Genomic DNA, 19,088 nt, shown 5'->3' with positions numbered 1-19,088 from the left:
TATATGTTGCACTGTAGCACTGTAGCGGTGTCATCCCATTGTTCATCGATTTGCTCCAGCGGGTACCAGTAACTTCTTTATTGTGAGACTTGTTATTACTGTTTTTGGCATATCGAATACACCACGTGTAGCTTGCCAGACTCTGCCATGCAGACGAAATACTCTCGGTAGCTTGCCAGGCTCTCCGAGAGGGATGGAAGAATTGAACCTGGGTTATCCACATGCAAGGCAAATGCACTATCTGCTATGCTATTGCTCCTTCTTTTTTTTATCAAGATTGGTTGTCTTCTACCTTATATCCCATCAAATGTGATGTGCTACACTTTATATATCAGTATCATGATAGTATGAATTCACAGCCAAGCACTCCTGGACTTCTACAATTTTCTCATAGGGTGCTAGAAAAGGAGTTAACAATTTTTTTCCCGTGGATAGTGCTTTAGAGGTTCAGAGGAATCTTTGAAGTGTGCTCTTCTCTTTAAAGATTTATTTGTGAGTCTGGATTGTCCTATCAATACGCTTAAATGACACACATAGGCAGTTCATGGGTGTGACTGCCAGAAAAGTGAAAGTGCAAGGAGATGGGAGAAGGGGTCTATCCTCGATTCCAGAAGTCTGGGAATTTCAGTCACGAGTCCCACATACTTGGGTTTTTCAGTGGATTCAATCTCATGTGATATCAACTTTTTTAAAATTAGAATGCCAATCTGATTTCTGAGAATAAGTCCCAACGGCTCTGGATATTCTTCAGATATTAATTCTTTGCTTCTCAAAGACAAATGACTTAGTACACTTCTCAGTCAGATATTTGTACAGTGAGATTGAATCCAACGTCTCTTTATTTTGGACTAATTCTTTTCTTTTTACTCCAGCATAATTCATTAACATCTGTCATAATGGTTCCGAAAGATGGCAATATCACCCACTAACATTCACTGACATGATTCACGAGGCTCTAGAGACCTCAAGTGCACTTGGTGGGCAGTTTCTGATATCTGAAAGAAGGCAAATTTTCAGAAGGAACTGAGTATTTTTTCCTGATAAAAGAGTGGTAAAACAAATAAGTGTCAGGGCCTCTAAGTAGATGTCTCTTAAAAAGATTTTCTCTTATTTTTTAAGTTTTAGTACATTACATACAAATATACCCCAAAATGTCATCCAGATTTCATCCTACGCAATTTTATCTAAGATATGATCTCTGGGAAATATTAGAAAAAAATTATATAGTGTTGGAGATACAATATAAGGAATAAGGTACTTGTGTTGCATGTAACCAATTTTAGTTTGACCACAGAGACATGATCACTGGAATACCCGATATACTACCAGAATATTAATTTTAATATTCCAGAAAATATTCAGACATCGTGTCTCCATGTTGGATTTCAAGAGAGATGATAACAATATCAGTCAAAAATATGGAGAATTTTATGGCCTAACAAAATATTTCAGAATTATAATCCTTGAAATTGTGTGTCAAGGATTGCTTATCTCACCCAACTCAAATGAAATAGAAGTACACCCCAACACTTGATGTTGTAATGACAAATTTATACTGTGAATGATGACTAGAGACAGAATACATCTGCCTGGGTACTTTTGAAAAATAGAATGTATCTCCTCAAACAATTAAAACTTCATTTCTCCCTTTGGTGTTTGGAATGGTTAGACAGTGGTACTCAGGTCTAACTCCTAGGTCTGTGCTCATAGGTGATATTCTGGGAGCCATACTCAGTACCAGGGATAAATCAGTTGTCCAAAACAAGGCAAGTTCCTTAAACTTTATACTTTATCTTCAAGCTTGGTTTCTGTAGAAATTAAACTTACAAAATAACATGCAGAAATAATTTTATATCTGAAACCAAAATTTTTCAAAGGCTACAATAATTAGAGAAAAGAGGTCATTTCGATAAAGTGGGGTTTCAATTTGTGGGATTTTAAGATGAATAAATATGTCAGACAATAAGCATTTTATGTGGCATTTGGGGAGAGCTATGTTACTTCTAGTAGCAGGAAATTCCAGCAAAACTCCAAGATTTCTTGGTAAACCTACAAAGGGACTTCTAGAGAATACAGAGACTTGTTGACTTAGGAGAGAGCCAAGGCAGAATTTTATCAGGTCACCAATTGACTTTGACAGCTATCAATGGTTTAAAACAAAGCAAAAGACTTCTAGAGATCATTATTTTTCTAAGGAAATCCATTTATTTTCTTTCTTTATAATGCTGGTAGAGATGTATGACATATATTCTTTTGCTGAGCCAGTTAATGGATATTTAATAATTCTTTCATTTGGTTTTTTTTTGTGCTTTTTTTGGGGGGAAGAGGTACACCGAGTAAGGTTCCAGGGTTAATGCTCCTATATCAGTGACCCATTAATAAATCAATTACTTGTTCCTTTTACCAACTTCTGTCTGGACATGTTCAACAAGGGAATCCCAAAATATTATACCTGAAATAACTTGTCAATGAAATAATATTTGATTGTGTTGTATAATTTTATCTTCATATATCATAGTCTTGACTATTTCTCTAAAAATAATATGGAATTTCTCTCTGAATGAATAAATAAATACATGTTAATAAAAGTTTTTGTCACTTCATTTTGTATCTACATATTTAATCCATGTCATGGAGTGAAAACTAGAAACAATTTCTAGGAGTTCATGTAGACTTAAATCACTATCGTAGAGAATATAAAATAATATAAGTTCTAAATTCAACATGATCACCACTTTCTTTTACTTTCCACATTTGAAGATTTATTCACTGGATATCTCTAAGGAAGAAGATGTGAATGAATTTTTCCCGAATCTGCTTGGTCTTCACCCCATAGATAATTGGATTGAGCGCAGGAGGGATAACTACGTAGAGGTTGGCAACAATAATGTGGAAGGAGAGAGGAATATTGTGACCAAAACGGTGGGAAAGGACAGAAAACAGGCAAGGAGTATAAAATATGAGAATGACACAAACATGGGAACCACAAGTGCTGAGGGCTTTCTGGCGGGCATCCTGGGATGGAAGGTTAAAGATGGCATGAAGAATGAGACAGTAGGAAACACCAATAAGGATCATGTCTGAGAGAATAGTCATTACAGGCACTGCAAATCCATACCAGATGTTGACGGAGATGTCTGCACAGGAGAGTCGGGCAACACCTATGTGCTCACAGTAGGTATGGGGGATGATGAGAGTTCGGCAGTAAGGCAGTCTCTTTAATAGAAACACCGTTGGGAAGATGATAGCAAAGCTCCTGCTGACAATGCCTATTGCAATCTTAGTAATCATCTGGTGTGTTAGAATAGTGGTGTACCTGAGAGGAAAGCAAATGGCAACATAGCGATCAAACGCCATGGCCAGAAGGATGGCAGATTCCACAGCAAAGCTACAGTGAATAAAAAACATCTGAGTAAGGCACCCAGCAAAGGTAATTTTCTGGGGACCCCGCCAGTAGATGTTCATTGCATTTGGTATACATGTATTAGACAGGACAAGATCTGTAGCAGACAGGATGGAGAGGAAAAAGAACATGGGCTCATGCAGACTACGCTCCGTGGAGATAAGATAGATAAGGGCACCATTGCCCAGGAGAGCCACAAGGTAGATAATGAAGAATGGAATGCTGATCCAGATGTGAAAGTGCTCCAGCCCTGGGATTCCCAGTAGGATGAAGGCTTCTGGATTGTAGCTGCTCAAATTGAAGATTGCCATCATGGTCTTGAGCTAGAGATAAATCATTCACTAAAAATAAAAAATAAACACCACGTTCATTATTAGCCATAATTAAAGGCTCATTCTTTTATCCTTCTTCAGTATACATTCCTTCAATTTTGGAAAATGACAAACTACCACCCCTGTTTTGGGGGGAGTAATCTTGAAAAAATGTGATCACATTGAAATATTTTCCCAGAGACACCAAACTTACAAATGCATTGTGCTCAGTCCAGGTACCAGAAATCAAGGCAAAATTTTAATAATTCATATGAATTATCCTTGCATAAAAATTATTAATTGGGGGGAAGATCTAGAATAAAGTAAGTAAGGTATCAGCCTTCAAGAAGTTTATTCGGGGGCTGGAGAGATAGCACAGCGGGTAGGGCGTTTGCCTTGCACGCGGCCGACCCGGGTTCAAATCCCAGCATCCCATATGGTCCCCTGAGCATGGCCAGGGGTAATTCCTGAGTGCAGAGCCAGGAGTAACCCCTGTGCATTGCCAGGTGTGACCCAAAAAGCAAAAAAAAAAAAAAAGAAGAAGTTTATTCGGGTTCAGTCCCCTGCAACCCATATACTCCCTCGAGCCCATCCAGGAATAATTACTGAGTGCAGAGCCAAGCATCACAAGGTGTCACACAAAAAATTTTTTGAAAAAAAAGTACTTCATTAAGAATTTTGAAAGAATTTATTAGTTTTAGATGCTTTAAACCTTCAATAACAACTTCAGGATAACATGGCATTCAGAAGTCAGTCTCAAATACCAAGATATATCATGGATTTTTTTGTTTATTTGTATCTCAAGGTTAGAACATTAATTCTAGCTCTATTAATTCTATAGCAAAGATTTCTCATGTAAACAGGATACAAGTGGTATTCTCTAAAAGCAATATCTAACTCTTTTGTCAAAGTTGATTCCTCAAGATTTTACCATGTTGGATTCATTTTCAAGAATATGTTTTCAGAGAAATGCATGATCTGAGTCCTTCCTGTTGGCCTAGTCTCCAGGATGAGATCTCTGGAAACTCTAGGGATGAGGCTGGGCTGAGTCCAACCCTTGGGAAGGCCCAGTGCCCCTCCCACACTTGACTTTCTCTGGCATATAAATGGCCTAATTCCATGACTAATCTCAAAGACAAGTCAAGCTGCTAAATGATCCCAGTTCCATACCTCATAGAGCAACATCTCTAAATGTCACAGTACTGCTAGAACAGAAGGAGCACAGAATGTTAGATGGTAAAACTGTGGACTCCCACTAAACTCAATGAATGAAAAAAAATAAAGAAGAAGGCTCAGTAGTCATAGAGTCATAAGCTAGAGTCATAGAGTCAGTAGTCATAGAGTCATATGCTAAAGTCATAGCAAAATGACTCTAGTAGCACCATTCTGAGATATGTATTTAAAAAACAATGTAAAGTATATTATGTTGTGTCTGATTAGAGCAGAGTCACAGGGGTATGGGGATGGGGCATTGATGGAGGGAATGTCACAATGGTAGTAGGATTTATGTGGGAACACTGACTGTCTGAAATTACTGTACTATGACTATATTTGTAAATCATGGCGCTTAAGAAGCACTTAAAATGTTTTTAAAAATCGATAAGTAAATAAAATGATGCCTCTATGCAATAAAAAAGAATACATTCTTTTTTTATCTCTCACTTTTTGGATCATACCCAGCGGTGCTCAGGGGTTACTCCTGACTCTGCACTCAGGAATAACTCCTGGAGGTGCTCGGGGAATCATATGCTGGGAATCGAACCCAGGTCAGCCATGTACAAGGCAAATGCCCTACCCACTGTGCTATTGCTCCAGCCCAAAAGAATGCATTCTTTATACAAACCTAGATCAGTCTTGAAAATGAGATTCGTCTCTAATAAATAGCACATGCAGTAGAAGTAGCACATGTAAAGTAGCACGTGTAATGTTCAATTAAGATTTTTAAGGGGATTTATCACTGGCTTGTCTATTAAAGAACTCATCCATTGAGACTTCATTAAAATATAATTCATCTGTTTTGTGACATAAACTCATTCTTTCTGACATTATTAGACACTTATCTTTCTAATCACTTGAGTGTTTGAGTTTACAGTCATGTGGTAGTTTTAATCATACACTGGATAGCCTTATAAATATTCTGAAATATATGTACTGAATATATTCCTCAATTATTGGCTTTGAACTTAGTCATCTTATGCCTAGTAACTTCACATAGAAAGCATTCAGGTGCATCTAACTTAGCATGTCCCAAAATACCACATTTCTCTTTTCATTTCCCCAACAAATCCTCCCAAAATGTTTCCAAGCACAATTAATAATAGTATATCATAACAATTTCACAAAGTAGAAGACGATACTGTCTTAATCATACCTCCTTCACTTACAAACATGCAATTCATGCTTCAACAATTCTCTTATTAGAACATTCACCTTCTATACATCACTCTACGCCAGCCACTTATATAGATCAATGCATTTATTGCTCTGTACTGCATGGCATTATCTTTCAACACGACGTCTACTTAGATTCATTATTCTCATTGAGTAACTAAAGGAAGATGTTGGGTAGTATTAATCCCTACTCCAAGGTGGGGGGACAAATGTATGATTCCAAGTATGAAGAAACAGAATGTTTGTTACTTTGTGGAAATAATAAGGGTAATCAAAGAACAATAGGGTCTATCCCATTTGAAAAATGTTTAATGTGAAACAGTATCAACATGCCTCACAATGGAGACATTATTGGTACCTGCTCATGAAAATCAATGAACAACAGGATGACAGTGCGATAGTGCTAATGTAAAAGTGTTACTGTGAAAACCAAAGAAGAGAAATTTTAACTATATTTTGGAATCAGGAATCAGTTTTCCCTGCTACTGCCATAAAATTATAAATATTATCAGTTATTTCCCTACAAATTTCCTATAGTATCCCACAAATATTTTGCAGTGAGCAATGAGAGGCTCAAATAATAGACACTCCTCATTTACACAATAGTCATTGTCACACCATGAGTATCAGTTTCAAACTATATTCACAGTTCTTATTAAATGCATCATTTACTGGAGTTCACATTTTGCCCACCTTCTCTCACCTCTCTATCACCTCTATATCTCATAGGTTTTGCTCCTTTCTGGTCTTGCCTTTTATAAAGCTCCTTCTTTACCACATCACAGGCTCCTACCTTGAAGGTCCTTGTTCAGTTAGCATTCTGAAGGTGCATTCAAGAACCTGAGAGTGCAGACACAGCAATCAGAAAAAGACCAAAGAAAGAAAGTAGCTGTCCCAGGGTCACTAAGGACAAACATAGAACTAAGAGACATACATAGATGCATGTTCATGTTGGGAAGAACAAACAAGGGCACTGAAGAGATGGTTTAAATGTCCTTCTCTTGATTTCTCCAGAGACTAGAGACCAGCTGTAGCAGAGGGCCTCTGAGCCTAAAAGACCTATGGGACTCAGGTCCCAGGGCCCTTGATCATTTAGAAAGTGAAAAAGTGATCAACCAGGTTAGTATTTTGCCAGCCTAGATGTTTACATTGCTCATGTTAGTGGTTTCTCATTACTTATAGATCCAGAGTTATCTCATTAATTGCAGGGTCATGACCTAACTTGCTCAGAAATTTTATAGAGAAACTCAGGTTACAGTAAGACCTACCATATTTCTCCTGCTCGCCTTCAATAGAATGCTTCTTGTGTGTGTTCTGGTTTTTGTTGTCTAAATATCTGGAAGAGTGTTCTATAAAGAATCATCAGCATATCACTCATGAATAAACATATATGCTTCTAAGTGTAGATTAGAATCCTGGGGAGGGGCCAGAGAGAACAAAGGTACATGCCTTACATATAGCTGACAATGAATTGATCACTGGCACCAGATGGTCCCCAGCGCATCCCAGGTATAGTCTGAGGTCACTGACTCTCAACCATTGTGGGTAAATCTTAGCATCACAACACCCACAGTTCTGTATCTTCAAGCCTTCAGGTGGATGCACAGCTGGTTGGCCTAGAATCACTGAAAGAGACCCAGGGACTCTTGAGAACCTCTTGGGAGGCCTGATTTCTAAAATCTAGGAAACTCTTGTCTATGATTTCTTTAACAATTGGTTCTTCATCAAATTTGCCTTCCTGTTTCTTGTAGAGAAGAAACATTTAAATACTTACAAAAACTAGATCTTGGCATTTAATTTCCATTTATTTACATTTCATGTCTACTTATCTTAGTTCATTTGCACACCACTCACACACAAGCAATAGTAATAGACATGGTGCTCTCTTTTTCTGTTTTTTTTTTTTTTTGGACGAGGAGGCTTTTTGGTCACACCCTGGGATGTTCAGCGGTTATTCCTGACTCTGAACTCAAGAATTACTCCTGGCGGTGCTCGGAGGACAATATGGGATGGCAGGGATCAATATCGGGTCAGCCGTGTGCAGGGCCAATACCCTACGCACTGTGCTATCACTCCTTCTCCCATATCCTTTCCTTTTATAATATTCAGCATTCTCTCCTTTTATAAAAATAAAAGTTGGTGGAGCCAGAGGTTCAGTACAGTGGGTAACACACAAAGCAAGTGCCTAACAGGCTCTATTCCTGCACCCTATAAGGTACCCAAACCACCAGAAATGATGCCCAGAGTATTGACGTAGGTGGAAACTCTGAGTATAGGTGGGTGTGACACAACAAACAGTAATAATACTAATAAAAATAAAAGTTGATGTAAGCAAGTGTATATTTTGTGTAAATAGGTTGGAGTTTGTGTGCTGCTGGGAACTGAACCCAGTTTTTCTATTTTTAAGGTAACTGCATTGCCTGCTGTGCTATCTCTCCGACAGAAAAAAAAAAAAAACATTTTTTAATGAATGTGTAAATCCCCACTCTCTCGGTTGGGCTGTGTAAACCCCTCATCCTTGAGCATGGATTATATGTGAAAGGATGTTCTTGGGCTCTCAGAGTGGCTCTCTCTTGCCGCCCGTGTTAGATGCTTTGGAGCCACTTCTCCACCCGAAACAGCTATTGCCTTGGACAGATGAAGGAAGAACAAGGGCCAAGCTGGTTGCTGATTAATTCCCTTTTATTCAATCCCTTATCTCTCCAAGCTCTATCCAACCAACAACTCCCCCAACAACTCAAAAGCCAACAGTCCACTCCTCCTAGCAGCAGCTCTTTTTAATCCTCTCACCATTCCTCCCCAACCATGCCTCCCCATGAAAAGCGCAATCAAAAATGTTTTTCCAGACTTCTCAACCACCTGTAACCCAGAAAAACACAGCCCTTAAGGTGTGTTTCTCCTCTCCTTAGACTGCAACTTAATTAACATCTATAATTCTCCTTCCTAATATTTACCATTCTGTATGGACAGAGCAATAGACACTTTTAGGCTTGTAGGGTGACTCTCCTGGGACATCTCACCACAGACTCAGACTACGGTGCTCAGGCCGGATCACTCATTCTTAACCCCAGCAGGGTCCAAATTTAGTTATTACTTTTGGATCATGACAGAATTTGTCCATGACCAAGCTCTTAACTTATAGTTAAGTATTAGGGCGCTTTGGCCAGGCCCATTTTGATGCCAGGGTAGCTCATAGCTCACCGCTTGCCCTGGGTCCATCCAGTCCCTCATTGGGACCCTGCTTTTGGGGATCCAGGAAGGGCAACTGACAAGTCAAGAAAGCAGATGTCCAGGAGGTATATTATCTACAGTCAATCAATTCCCAAGAAAAAGGCTTCTCTTTTTGACTATCTTCCTGTGTCCATACAAAAAGCAATTTCCCTGAAATAACTAACCATGCAAAGGAGAAGAGAAAGACAATATTTACAAGTCAGAGTCTTATCAGGAGACAAGGGTAATTGACAGGTTGAGGGGCAATCAACAAACACAAGCTCCCAGCGGCCAGGGAGGAAGGGCGAATCAACGTTATCCTACAAATTAAGCCTAAATATTAATTGTTAGGTGGCAATAAATAGAAGAAAGAAGAATTATATTTATTAGAATATGTATGCATTTGATTTAAAAAATCAATTAATATTTTTATTAACAGTGACAATAGTCTTATAAGATCTTTAGTGCAAGTTCCCCACACACAGTATTAATATTATTTAGATTTCTGAAATATGATAAAATTCTATTCTTTGGGGTCCAAAGAGAATGGACAGTGTGTAAGGATTTTGCCCTGCACATGGACAATCTAGGTCTTGATCTCTGGCACCCCATTTGGTCTCCTGAGCCTGCCAGGATTGATTCTTGAGTACAGAGCAAAGAATAAGCCACCTGAGCACCACCAGGTGTGGCCCCCAAACAAAACAATTAAATCAATAAAGTTATAATTTTCAATGTATGTAGAAGGGACATTTAAATTCAAGATGAATTGAGTTTAGAATAAACTTTGTCAGTAACTGAAGAAGCTTATTCAAACTGGATAGAGATGGAAGAAAGGAACTATTGAGAGATAATAGCATTGAATAAAGTATTTATAAAAACACTTAAATATGCATGAATTCTTTGTTGAAAACACATAGGCTTTGGAAGTAATGTTTGTACTATTATTATTTGCTATGAGGAAAGACAAAGACACAATTATTTACATGCTGGTAAATCGTGATTTTCCAGTTCATGCTGGATTAATTAAGTTTGTGGAGATTGTGAATAGTTAACTAGGAAGAAACACAATACCCGTATGAAAAATAGCACTGTAGCACTGTAAGCACTGTAATACCATTGTTCATTGATTTGCTCAAGTGGGCACCAGTAACGTCTCCATTATTAGAATTGTTGTTACGGTTTTTGGCATATCGAATACACCACAGGTAGTTTGCCAGGCTCTGTTATGCGGGTGGGATACTCCCGGTAGCTTGCCAGGATCTCCGAGAGGGACGGAGGAATTGAACCCACGTTGGCTGTGTGTAAAGCAAACGCTCTACCCGCTGTGCTGTTGTTCCCCAAAATTATTACACAATATCCAAATCAAAGATATTTAAGGCACTGATAGAACTTTACAAAACAAAAATCCAACCCCATTAAAAAATGGGTAGAAAAAATGAACAGACAATTCTTTTTTTTTCTTTTTTTAAAATTTTAATTTTTTTATTAATGAATCACCATGGGGGTACAGATACAGGTTTACATATTCTCGTGCTTGTGTTTCAGTCATATACAGCTTGAGTATCTATCCCTCCACCAGTACCCGTTCTCCACTGATGACCCCATCATCCCTCCCACCCCCTCCCACCCCAGTCCATTCCCCTCCCCACCCCACCTCTTTGGCAGAGCATTCCTCTCTGTTCTCTCTCTCCCTTTGGGTGTTGTGGTTAGTAATGGAGGTTTTGGGTCTGAACAGACAATTCTTAAAAAAAAAAAATTCAAGTGGCCAAAATGCACATGAGAAGAAATTCTCTACATCAATATTGATAAGGAAGATGCAAATCAAAACAACAATGAGGTATCATCTCACACCACAAACACTGGCACCTATGTAAAAGAACAAGAACAACCAGTTCTTGGTGGATGAGGGAATAAAGGAACTCTCATTGTTGATGGGAATGCTGAATGGTCCAGTCTCTTTGGAAAACAAACGAGCATTGAGCATTTCTCAAAGAACTAGAAATTGAGCTTCCATATGATCAAGCATAACACACATTGGAATATAGTCTAGGGACCCAAAAACATAGTGCAGAAACAGCCATCTGCACTTTTATGTTTATTGAAGCACTAGTTACAATAGCCAGAATCTGGAAAACAACTCAAGTGCTTGAAAACAGAAACTAGGGTACATCTGCACAATGGAATACTACACAGACACTAGGAAAAATGAAGTCATCAAATTTGTTTATAAATGGATGAACATGGAGAGTATCATGTTATGCAAAATGAGTCAGAGGAAGAGGGACATATATAAACTTAATGCACTCATATGTGGGATAGAAAAAAAATGCACAGTATGAGGCTAATACTCAGGAACAGTGGAAACAAATGCCATGAGGTTCAGTCTATGGTTCAAATCTTGCTACTAGTGATTGGGGGAAGGAGGCTTTAGGCAGAAGGCAATTAGGACAGAGAAGAGACCACTATGACAATGATAGCTGGGAATGATCTCTCTGGACAAGAACTGAGTGCTGAAAGGAGGTAAAGGGACATACATGATAACCTTATAGTAGCTATTGCAAACCATATGCCCAAAATGAACAGAGAGAGAGAGAGAGAGAGAGAGAGAGAGAGAGAGAAGAAAAAGGCTGTCTTCAATAAAGGCATTCTAGGGCAATGGAGGAGGGAGGGAAATTTGGGACATTGGTGGTGAGAAATGTAAATTGGTGAAGGGATGGCTATCTAAAGTTCTATGACTAAAACCCAATAATGAACAACTTTGTAACCATGTATCTCATGGTGATTCAATTCATCATCATCATCATCATCATCCGTTGCCTGTCGAATTTCTCGAATGGTCTCAGTAACGTCTTCATTCATCCTAGTCCTGAGATTTTAGAAGCCTCTCTTTACTCGTCCTTTCCAAAGGTGCCACATTGGAGGCTCTTTCAGGATTAGGGCAATGAGACCCATCATTGTTACTGATTTTGGCATATGAATACGCCATGGGGAGTTTGCAAGGCTCTCCCATGTGGGCAGGAAACTCTCGGTAGCTTGCCAGGTTCTCCCAGAGAGAGAACTAGGCCATAAGATGTGGAGCGGACAAAAAGCTTCCGGGAGCTTAGTTTTAAAATCTCTGGATGTTGGCCGTTGGTGGGATTACATGGCGCCGGGGACAGTCCCTGGGTGTGACCTCCGAGCTACTGGAAGATGGGGAACCTGGGCAGAAGAGGCCCAGTCCCAATCCAAGTAGGCTTGGAGGTCTCAGCCCCGGGTCCTACACATCTGGGTTCCTCTGCCGGTACGTCATGCGTGAGGCTCATCTGAACATGTGGAGAGGGGCCTTGAGCATGGCTGTGACTAGTCTCCAGAGGTCTTTGGCCATGGAAGTTCTGCTTGGGGTAGGGAGCGAAACTGAAGCTCACCCCCTCCAAGGGACCCCAGAGAAGAGAGCCAGGCTCAGGAGCAATAGAATCTTTGCATCGCTCTCTTCCAGGAGCTTGGTTTTAAAGTTTCTGGATGTTGGCCATTGGTGGGATTACATGGCACCAGGGTCAGTCCCTGGGTGTGACCTCCTAGTTACTGGAAGATGGGGAATCTGGGTGTACGCCTGCTCAGATCGGGACTGGGCCTCTTCTGCCCAGATTCTTCCGCCCAGTGATTAAATTAAAAAAATAAAATATAGCAATGATGTCTTTAACTGTGTTTTGTTATTGGTGTTAGTTCCCTGTGCTTCTGGTACTCCAATGATTCTTATGTTGTTCCTTTTGAGGTCATCCCCTAGGACTCTGATTCACCCTAGAACCATTTTGAGGTCTTTTGCCATTATTTGTTGTTTTTTGTAAGCTTTGTGAATCTCATCTTCAATCTCACTGATTCTGTCTTCTGCTGCAGTCATTCTACTGTTGAGGGCTACTACTGAGCTTTTTATTTCATCTACCAATTCCTTTAATTGTGTCACTTCCTTTCGTAGCTTGGAAATTTCTGCTCTCATTTCTTCCTGTATTTTCTTGGTGGTCCGTTCCAAGGCTGTGTTCATATCCTCCCTTAGTTTATTGATTGTTCGTTCATCTGATCTTTGATAAGGGAGAAAGAAATGTGAAGTGGAGCAAGGAAAGCCTCTTCAACAAATGGTGCTGGCATACCTGGACAACCACATGCAAAAAAAATGTGCTTAGACCTCGACCTAACACCATGCACAAAAGTCAGATCAAAATGGATTAAAGACCTCAACATCAGACCACAATCTGTAAGGTACATTGAAGACAAGGTTGGAAATACCCTCCACGATATTGAAGCCAAAGGTATCTTCAAAGATGACATGGAACTAAGCAATCAAGTAGAAAAAGAAATAAACAAATGGGACTATATTAAACTAAGAAGTTTCTGCACTGAAAAAGATACAGTGACCAGAATACAAAGGCAATCTACAGAATGGGAAAGGATATTTACCCAATACCCATCGGTAAGGGTATTGGGTAAATATCAAGGGTAAACAAGGCACTGGTTGACCTCTACAAAAAAGAAAACATCCAACCCCATCAAAAAATGGGGCGAAGAAATGAGCAGAAACTTTCTCAAGGAAGAAATACGAATGGCTAAAAGGCACATGAAAAAATGCTCTTCATCACTAATCATCAGGGAGATGCAGATCAAAACAACTATGATATACCACCTTCACACCACAGAGACTGGCTCACATTCAAAAGAACAAAAGCAACCACTGTTGGCATGGATGTGCGGAGAAAGGAACCCTCCTACACTGCTGGTGGGAATGCCGACTGGTTCAGCCCTTTTGGAAAACAATATGGTCACTCCTAAAAAATTAGAAATCGATCTCCCATTTGACCTAGCAATACCACTTTTAGGAATATATCCCAGAGATGCAAAAAAAGTATAGTCAAAATGACATCTGCACCTGTATGTTCATCGCAGCACTGTTTCCAATAGCCAGAATCTGGAAAAAACCCGAATGCCTAAGAACAGATGACTGGTTTAAGAAACTTTGGTACATCTACACAATGGAATACTATGCAGCTGTTGGAAAGGATGAAGTCATGAACTTTGCATATAAGTGGATCAACATGGAAAGTATCATGCTAAGTGAAATGAGTCAGAAAGAAAGAGACAGACACAGAAAAATCGCACTCATTTGCAGAATATAAAATAGAATAGTAGGAGAGGCGGGTTGAAAGCAGACTATAGATTGAACAGGATAGCTACCCTACCCAGTATCTCCATTCAAAACATAACACCCAAAAGAGAAGAGAGAACAGTAAGGGATTCCCTGTCACGGGAGGGGGGAGTGGCGGGGGGGGGCAGATAGCACGGGGGGGGGGGGAGGGACCCTGGGGCCATCGAGAATGGGCACTGGTTGAGGAATGGGTACTCGAGTATTGTATGACTGTAACACAAGCACGAAACTCTGTAACTGCACTCTCACGGTGACTCATTAATTAAAAAAATTAAAAAATAAATAAAAAATAAAATATATTTGTCTATGGATACCTACCAGAGACATGTCTATTCATAAAAATTGAGTTTAGAATAAACCAGTTAATGTCTTAAGAAATGTATGATAGTATTTAAGTTAGATAGGAAGGAAAAAGCAAAAGAGTTGATAGTCAAAAGCATTGAAAAGGGACTCCTGATGAAGTTTGATTGTGTATGAATTCTTTACTGTCAACACAAAGATTATACAGTATTTCTATGGTATGTGAAAAAGAAAATGCCAGATGGCATACGTTTCTTCTCCGAGAAGTCCATAATAACATAGGAGTACATAGATAAATACATAAGCTAATTATAAAAGTCATTTCATTCTGTGATTAGTTCTAAATCTAAGATCTTAGCCTCTAAACCACAATTGTTAATAGATCTCTTTGGTTTAGGATCTTAAGCACAGAATTCAGACTCCTTAAATGAGGTTCAGAACTGCTGGATGACCTGTGAAGTTAAAAATTGATGAAGAAATCTGTTACCTACACAGTCCACATATGAAGATGATACGGGAAGGATAACTGTGAAACATTCGTATGTATTAAAATGGACGCCTCACCATTATTTTACTAGTTCACTATTGTTTCTAAAGAATAGCAAAATACAGGGCTGGAGTGATAGCACAGCGGGTAGGGCGTTTGCCTTGCACGCGGCCGACCCGGGTTCAATTCCCAGCATCCCATATGGTCCCCTGAGCACCGCCAGGGATAATTCCTGAGTGCAGAGCCAGAAGTAACCCCTGTGCAGAGCCAGGTGTGACCCAAAAAAAAGCAAAAGAAAAAAGAATAGCAAAATATTTATACCACTTGTTTTAAATTAGAGTCCCAATATGAGTTTTGGAAATAAGTACACATGGTTCTGGATATTCTTCAAATATTAATTTTTTCCTTCTCAAAGAGAAATGCTGAGTGTGCTTCTCAGTTATCATTTTGTACAATAAAATTGAATCCAAGGTCTCTTTAGTTTTCACTGATTCTGTTCTTTTTACTCCAGCAGATTTCATTAACATCTGTCCGAATATTTCCCAAAGATGGCAATACCACCCACTAAGATCCACTGATATGATTCAAGAGGTTGTAGAGACCTCAGGTGCATTTAGTCGGCAGTTTCCATTTGACATCTGAAAGAAGGTAGATTTCCAGGAGGACCTGAGCATTTTTTCTGGAAAAAGCAGTGGTAAAACAAATAAGTATGAGGGCTTGTGAATAGATTTCTCTTTAAAAGGTTTTCCTTGTTATTTTTTAAGATTTAGCAAATATAATACAATTATACCCCAAATTCTCATTCATATTTCTTCCTATATAATTTTATCTAAGACATGGTCCCTTTGAAAAATTTGAAAATTTATATCATATTGGAGATACAGTATAAGGATTAAGGTACTTGTCTTGCATGGTCCTGATTTTAGTTTGACCACAGAGACATAATTCCTGGAAAACTCAAGATATACTACTAGAATCACTGTATCACTGTCATCCCACTGCTCATCAATTTGCTCGAGCGGGCACCAGTAACATCTACATTGTGAGAGTTGTTGTTACTGTTTTTTTGGCATGTTGAATATGCCACGGGTAGCTTGCCAGGCTCTGCTGTGAGGGTGAGGTACTCTCGGTAGCTTGCTGGGCTCTCCGAGAAGGGCAGAGGATTCAAACCCAGGTCAGTCACATGCAAGGTGAATGCCCTACCTGCTGCACTATCACTCCAGCCCTATTAGAATATAAATTTTAATATTCGAGCAAATATTCAGACATTGTGTCTCAATGTTGGATTCCAAGAGAGATGGTAACAATATCAGGTAAAAAATATTAAGACTTTTATGGCCTAAGATAAAAAATATCAGAATTATGATCCACTAAATTGTTTGTCAATAATTTATATATATATTTTAATGAATCACCGTGAGATACAGTTACAGACTTGAAAACTTTTGTGATCACGTTTCAGTCATACAATGATTGAGTACACATCCCTCTACCAGTGCCCATTCTCCACCACCAATGTTCCCAGTATCACTCCCACCACCCACACCTCATCGCCCCCCCCCCCGCCGCCTCTGTGGCAAGCACATTTCCTTTTACTCTCTCTCTCTCTTTTTGGGTGTTATAGTTTGCAATATAGGTAGTAAGTGGCCATCCTGTTTGATTTATAGTCTACTTTCAGCATGCACCTCCCATGCCAGGGAGCCCTCCAAGCATCATTCACTCAGTGGTCCTTCTCTATCTAGTTACCTTTTCCCCCAGAATGTGAGGCTGGCTTTCAAGCCGTGGAGTGACCCTCCTGGCCCTTATCTTATTATCCATGGGTGTTAGTCTCCCATTCTGTTACTTTATATTCCACAAATGAGTGCAGTTATTCTATGTCTCCCCCTCCCTCAGACTCATTTCACTTAGGATTATACTCTCCATGTTGATTCACGTATATGCAAATTTCATTATTTCATCTTTTCTAACAGCTGCATAGTGTCCTATTGTTATATATGTACCAAAGTTTCTTTAACCAATCATCTGTTCTCGGGCACTCAGGTTTTTTCCAGATTCTAACCACTGTAAATAGTACTGCAATAAACATGCAAGTGCAGATATCATTTCTACAGTATTTTTTTGAATTTCAGGATATATTCCTAGAAGTGGTATTGCTGGGTCAAATGGGAGCTCAATCTCTAATTTTTTTCAGAAACATCCACATTGTTTTCCAAAACGGGTGGATCAGTCGCCATTCCTACCAGCAGTGAAGGAGAGTCCCCTTCTCCTGTCAAGAATTGTTTATCTAGCCCAACTCACATGAAGTAGAAGTAGACCCCAACACTTGATGTTGTAATGACAAATTTATTCTGTGAACGATGACTGAAAACAGAATACATTACCTGGATACTTTTGAAAAATAAAATGTACGTCCTCAAATAGTTAAAACTTCATTTCTCTTTTTGGTGGTTGAAATGGATAGACAGTGGTACTCAGGGCTAACTCCCAGCTCTGTGCTCATAGGTCACTCCTGGTGATATTCAGGGAGCCGTATGCAGTACCAGGAATAAATCAGGTTGCCCTATACAATACAAATGCCTTAAAATGTGTACTTTACTTGAGCCCCCAAACTAGGTCTCTGTAAAAATTAAAATTACTAAATAGCAGGTTGGAGGGATAGCACAGCAGGTAGGGAGTTTGCCTTGCACAAGGCCAACTGGAGTTCGATTCCTTTGGCCCTCTCGGAGAGCTCAACAAGCTACCGAGAGTATCTCCTCCACACAGCAGAAACTGGCAAGGTACCCCTGGTGTATTCGATATTCAAAAAACAGTAACAACAACTCTCACAATGGAGATGTTACTGGTGTCAGCTCAAGCAAAAAGATGAGCAACGGGATGACTGTGACCATCACCATTGCTGTGACTAAATAGCACACAGAAATAATTTTATACCTGAAATCAAAATTCTTCAAAGGCAACAATAATTAGAGAAAAGAGGTAATTTTGATAAAGTGGGGCTTCATTTGTAGAACTTCAAGATGGATAAATACATCAGACAACAAGCACTTTATGTGGCATTTGAGGAGAACTATGTTACTTCCAGAAGCAAGAAATTTCACCAAGAATCCAAGATTTCATGTTCAATGTCCTAAGAGTCTTCTGGAGAATACAGTTTCCTTGAAGTAGGAAAAAGCCAACAGCGTTTTATCAGGTCACCATTGACTGTGACAACTATCAGTGATTTGAAACAAACAAAATACTTCTAGAGATAATTAATTTTCTTAGAAAATCCTTTTCTTTTTCTGCCTTTATAATGTTAGAAAAGGAATTATGACACATATAATGTATTGCTGAGCCAGTTACAGGATGCTGAATGATTCTTTTGTTTGTTTGGTTGGTTTTTGTTCACTTGGGGAATAGGGGGAACATCCAGCCACCCTCCAGGGTTAATGGTCCTACCTCCATGAATCTTATTAAGAAATTATTTTTTGTCACTTTTACCAACTATCATTTGGACATGTTTAGCAAGGGAATCTCAAAATGATAAACATTTGTGAACCTATAAGGCCTTGTCAATAAAAAAGTATTCGATTGTATTTTATATTCTTACCATTCTATGCCATAGTCTTGGCTATAACTCTCAAACTAATATGGAATTTCCCTCTGAGTAATATACTAAAATAACCAAATGTAAATCAAAATTTTTGTCACTTCATTTTATTTCTAAATATTTAATATATGTCATTGAGTTTCAACCTAGAAACAAATTATAGGAATTCATTGTCAATTAAAGTCACTACTGTTGAATAAAATAAATTCTAAAACCAACATTAT

The 19,088-nt window shown here is 39.0% G+C and overlaps 1 protein-coding gene across 1 annotated transcript; it reads right to left on the bottom strand.

Moving 5' to 3' along the window:
• Window positions 1-2,766: 2,766 nt before the first annotated feature.
• LOC101538854 (olfactory receptor 52H1-like) lies at window positions 2,767-3,717 on the bottom strand. Its single transcript, XM_004621205.2, has one exon. It carries the CDS (start codon window positions 3,715-3,717, stop codon window positions 2,767-2,769), a length of 951 nt encoding a protein of 316 aa, XP_004621262.2.
• Between the last annotated feature and the right edge of the window lie 15,371 nt (window positions 3,718-19,088).

This window comes from Sorex araneus, chromosome 6, assembly GCF_027595985.1.
Source record: "Sorex araneus isolate mSorAra2 chromosome 6, mSorAra2.pri, whole genome shotgun sequence".
Taxonomy (NCBI): Eukaryota; Metazoa; Chordata; class Mammalia; order Eulipotyphla; family Soricidae; genus Sorex; species Sorex araneus.
Note: the sequence above shows the minus strand (reverse complement) of the source record. Positions and strands in the feature narration are given on the sequence as shown.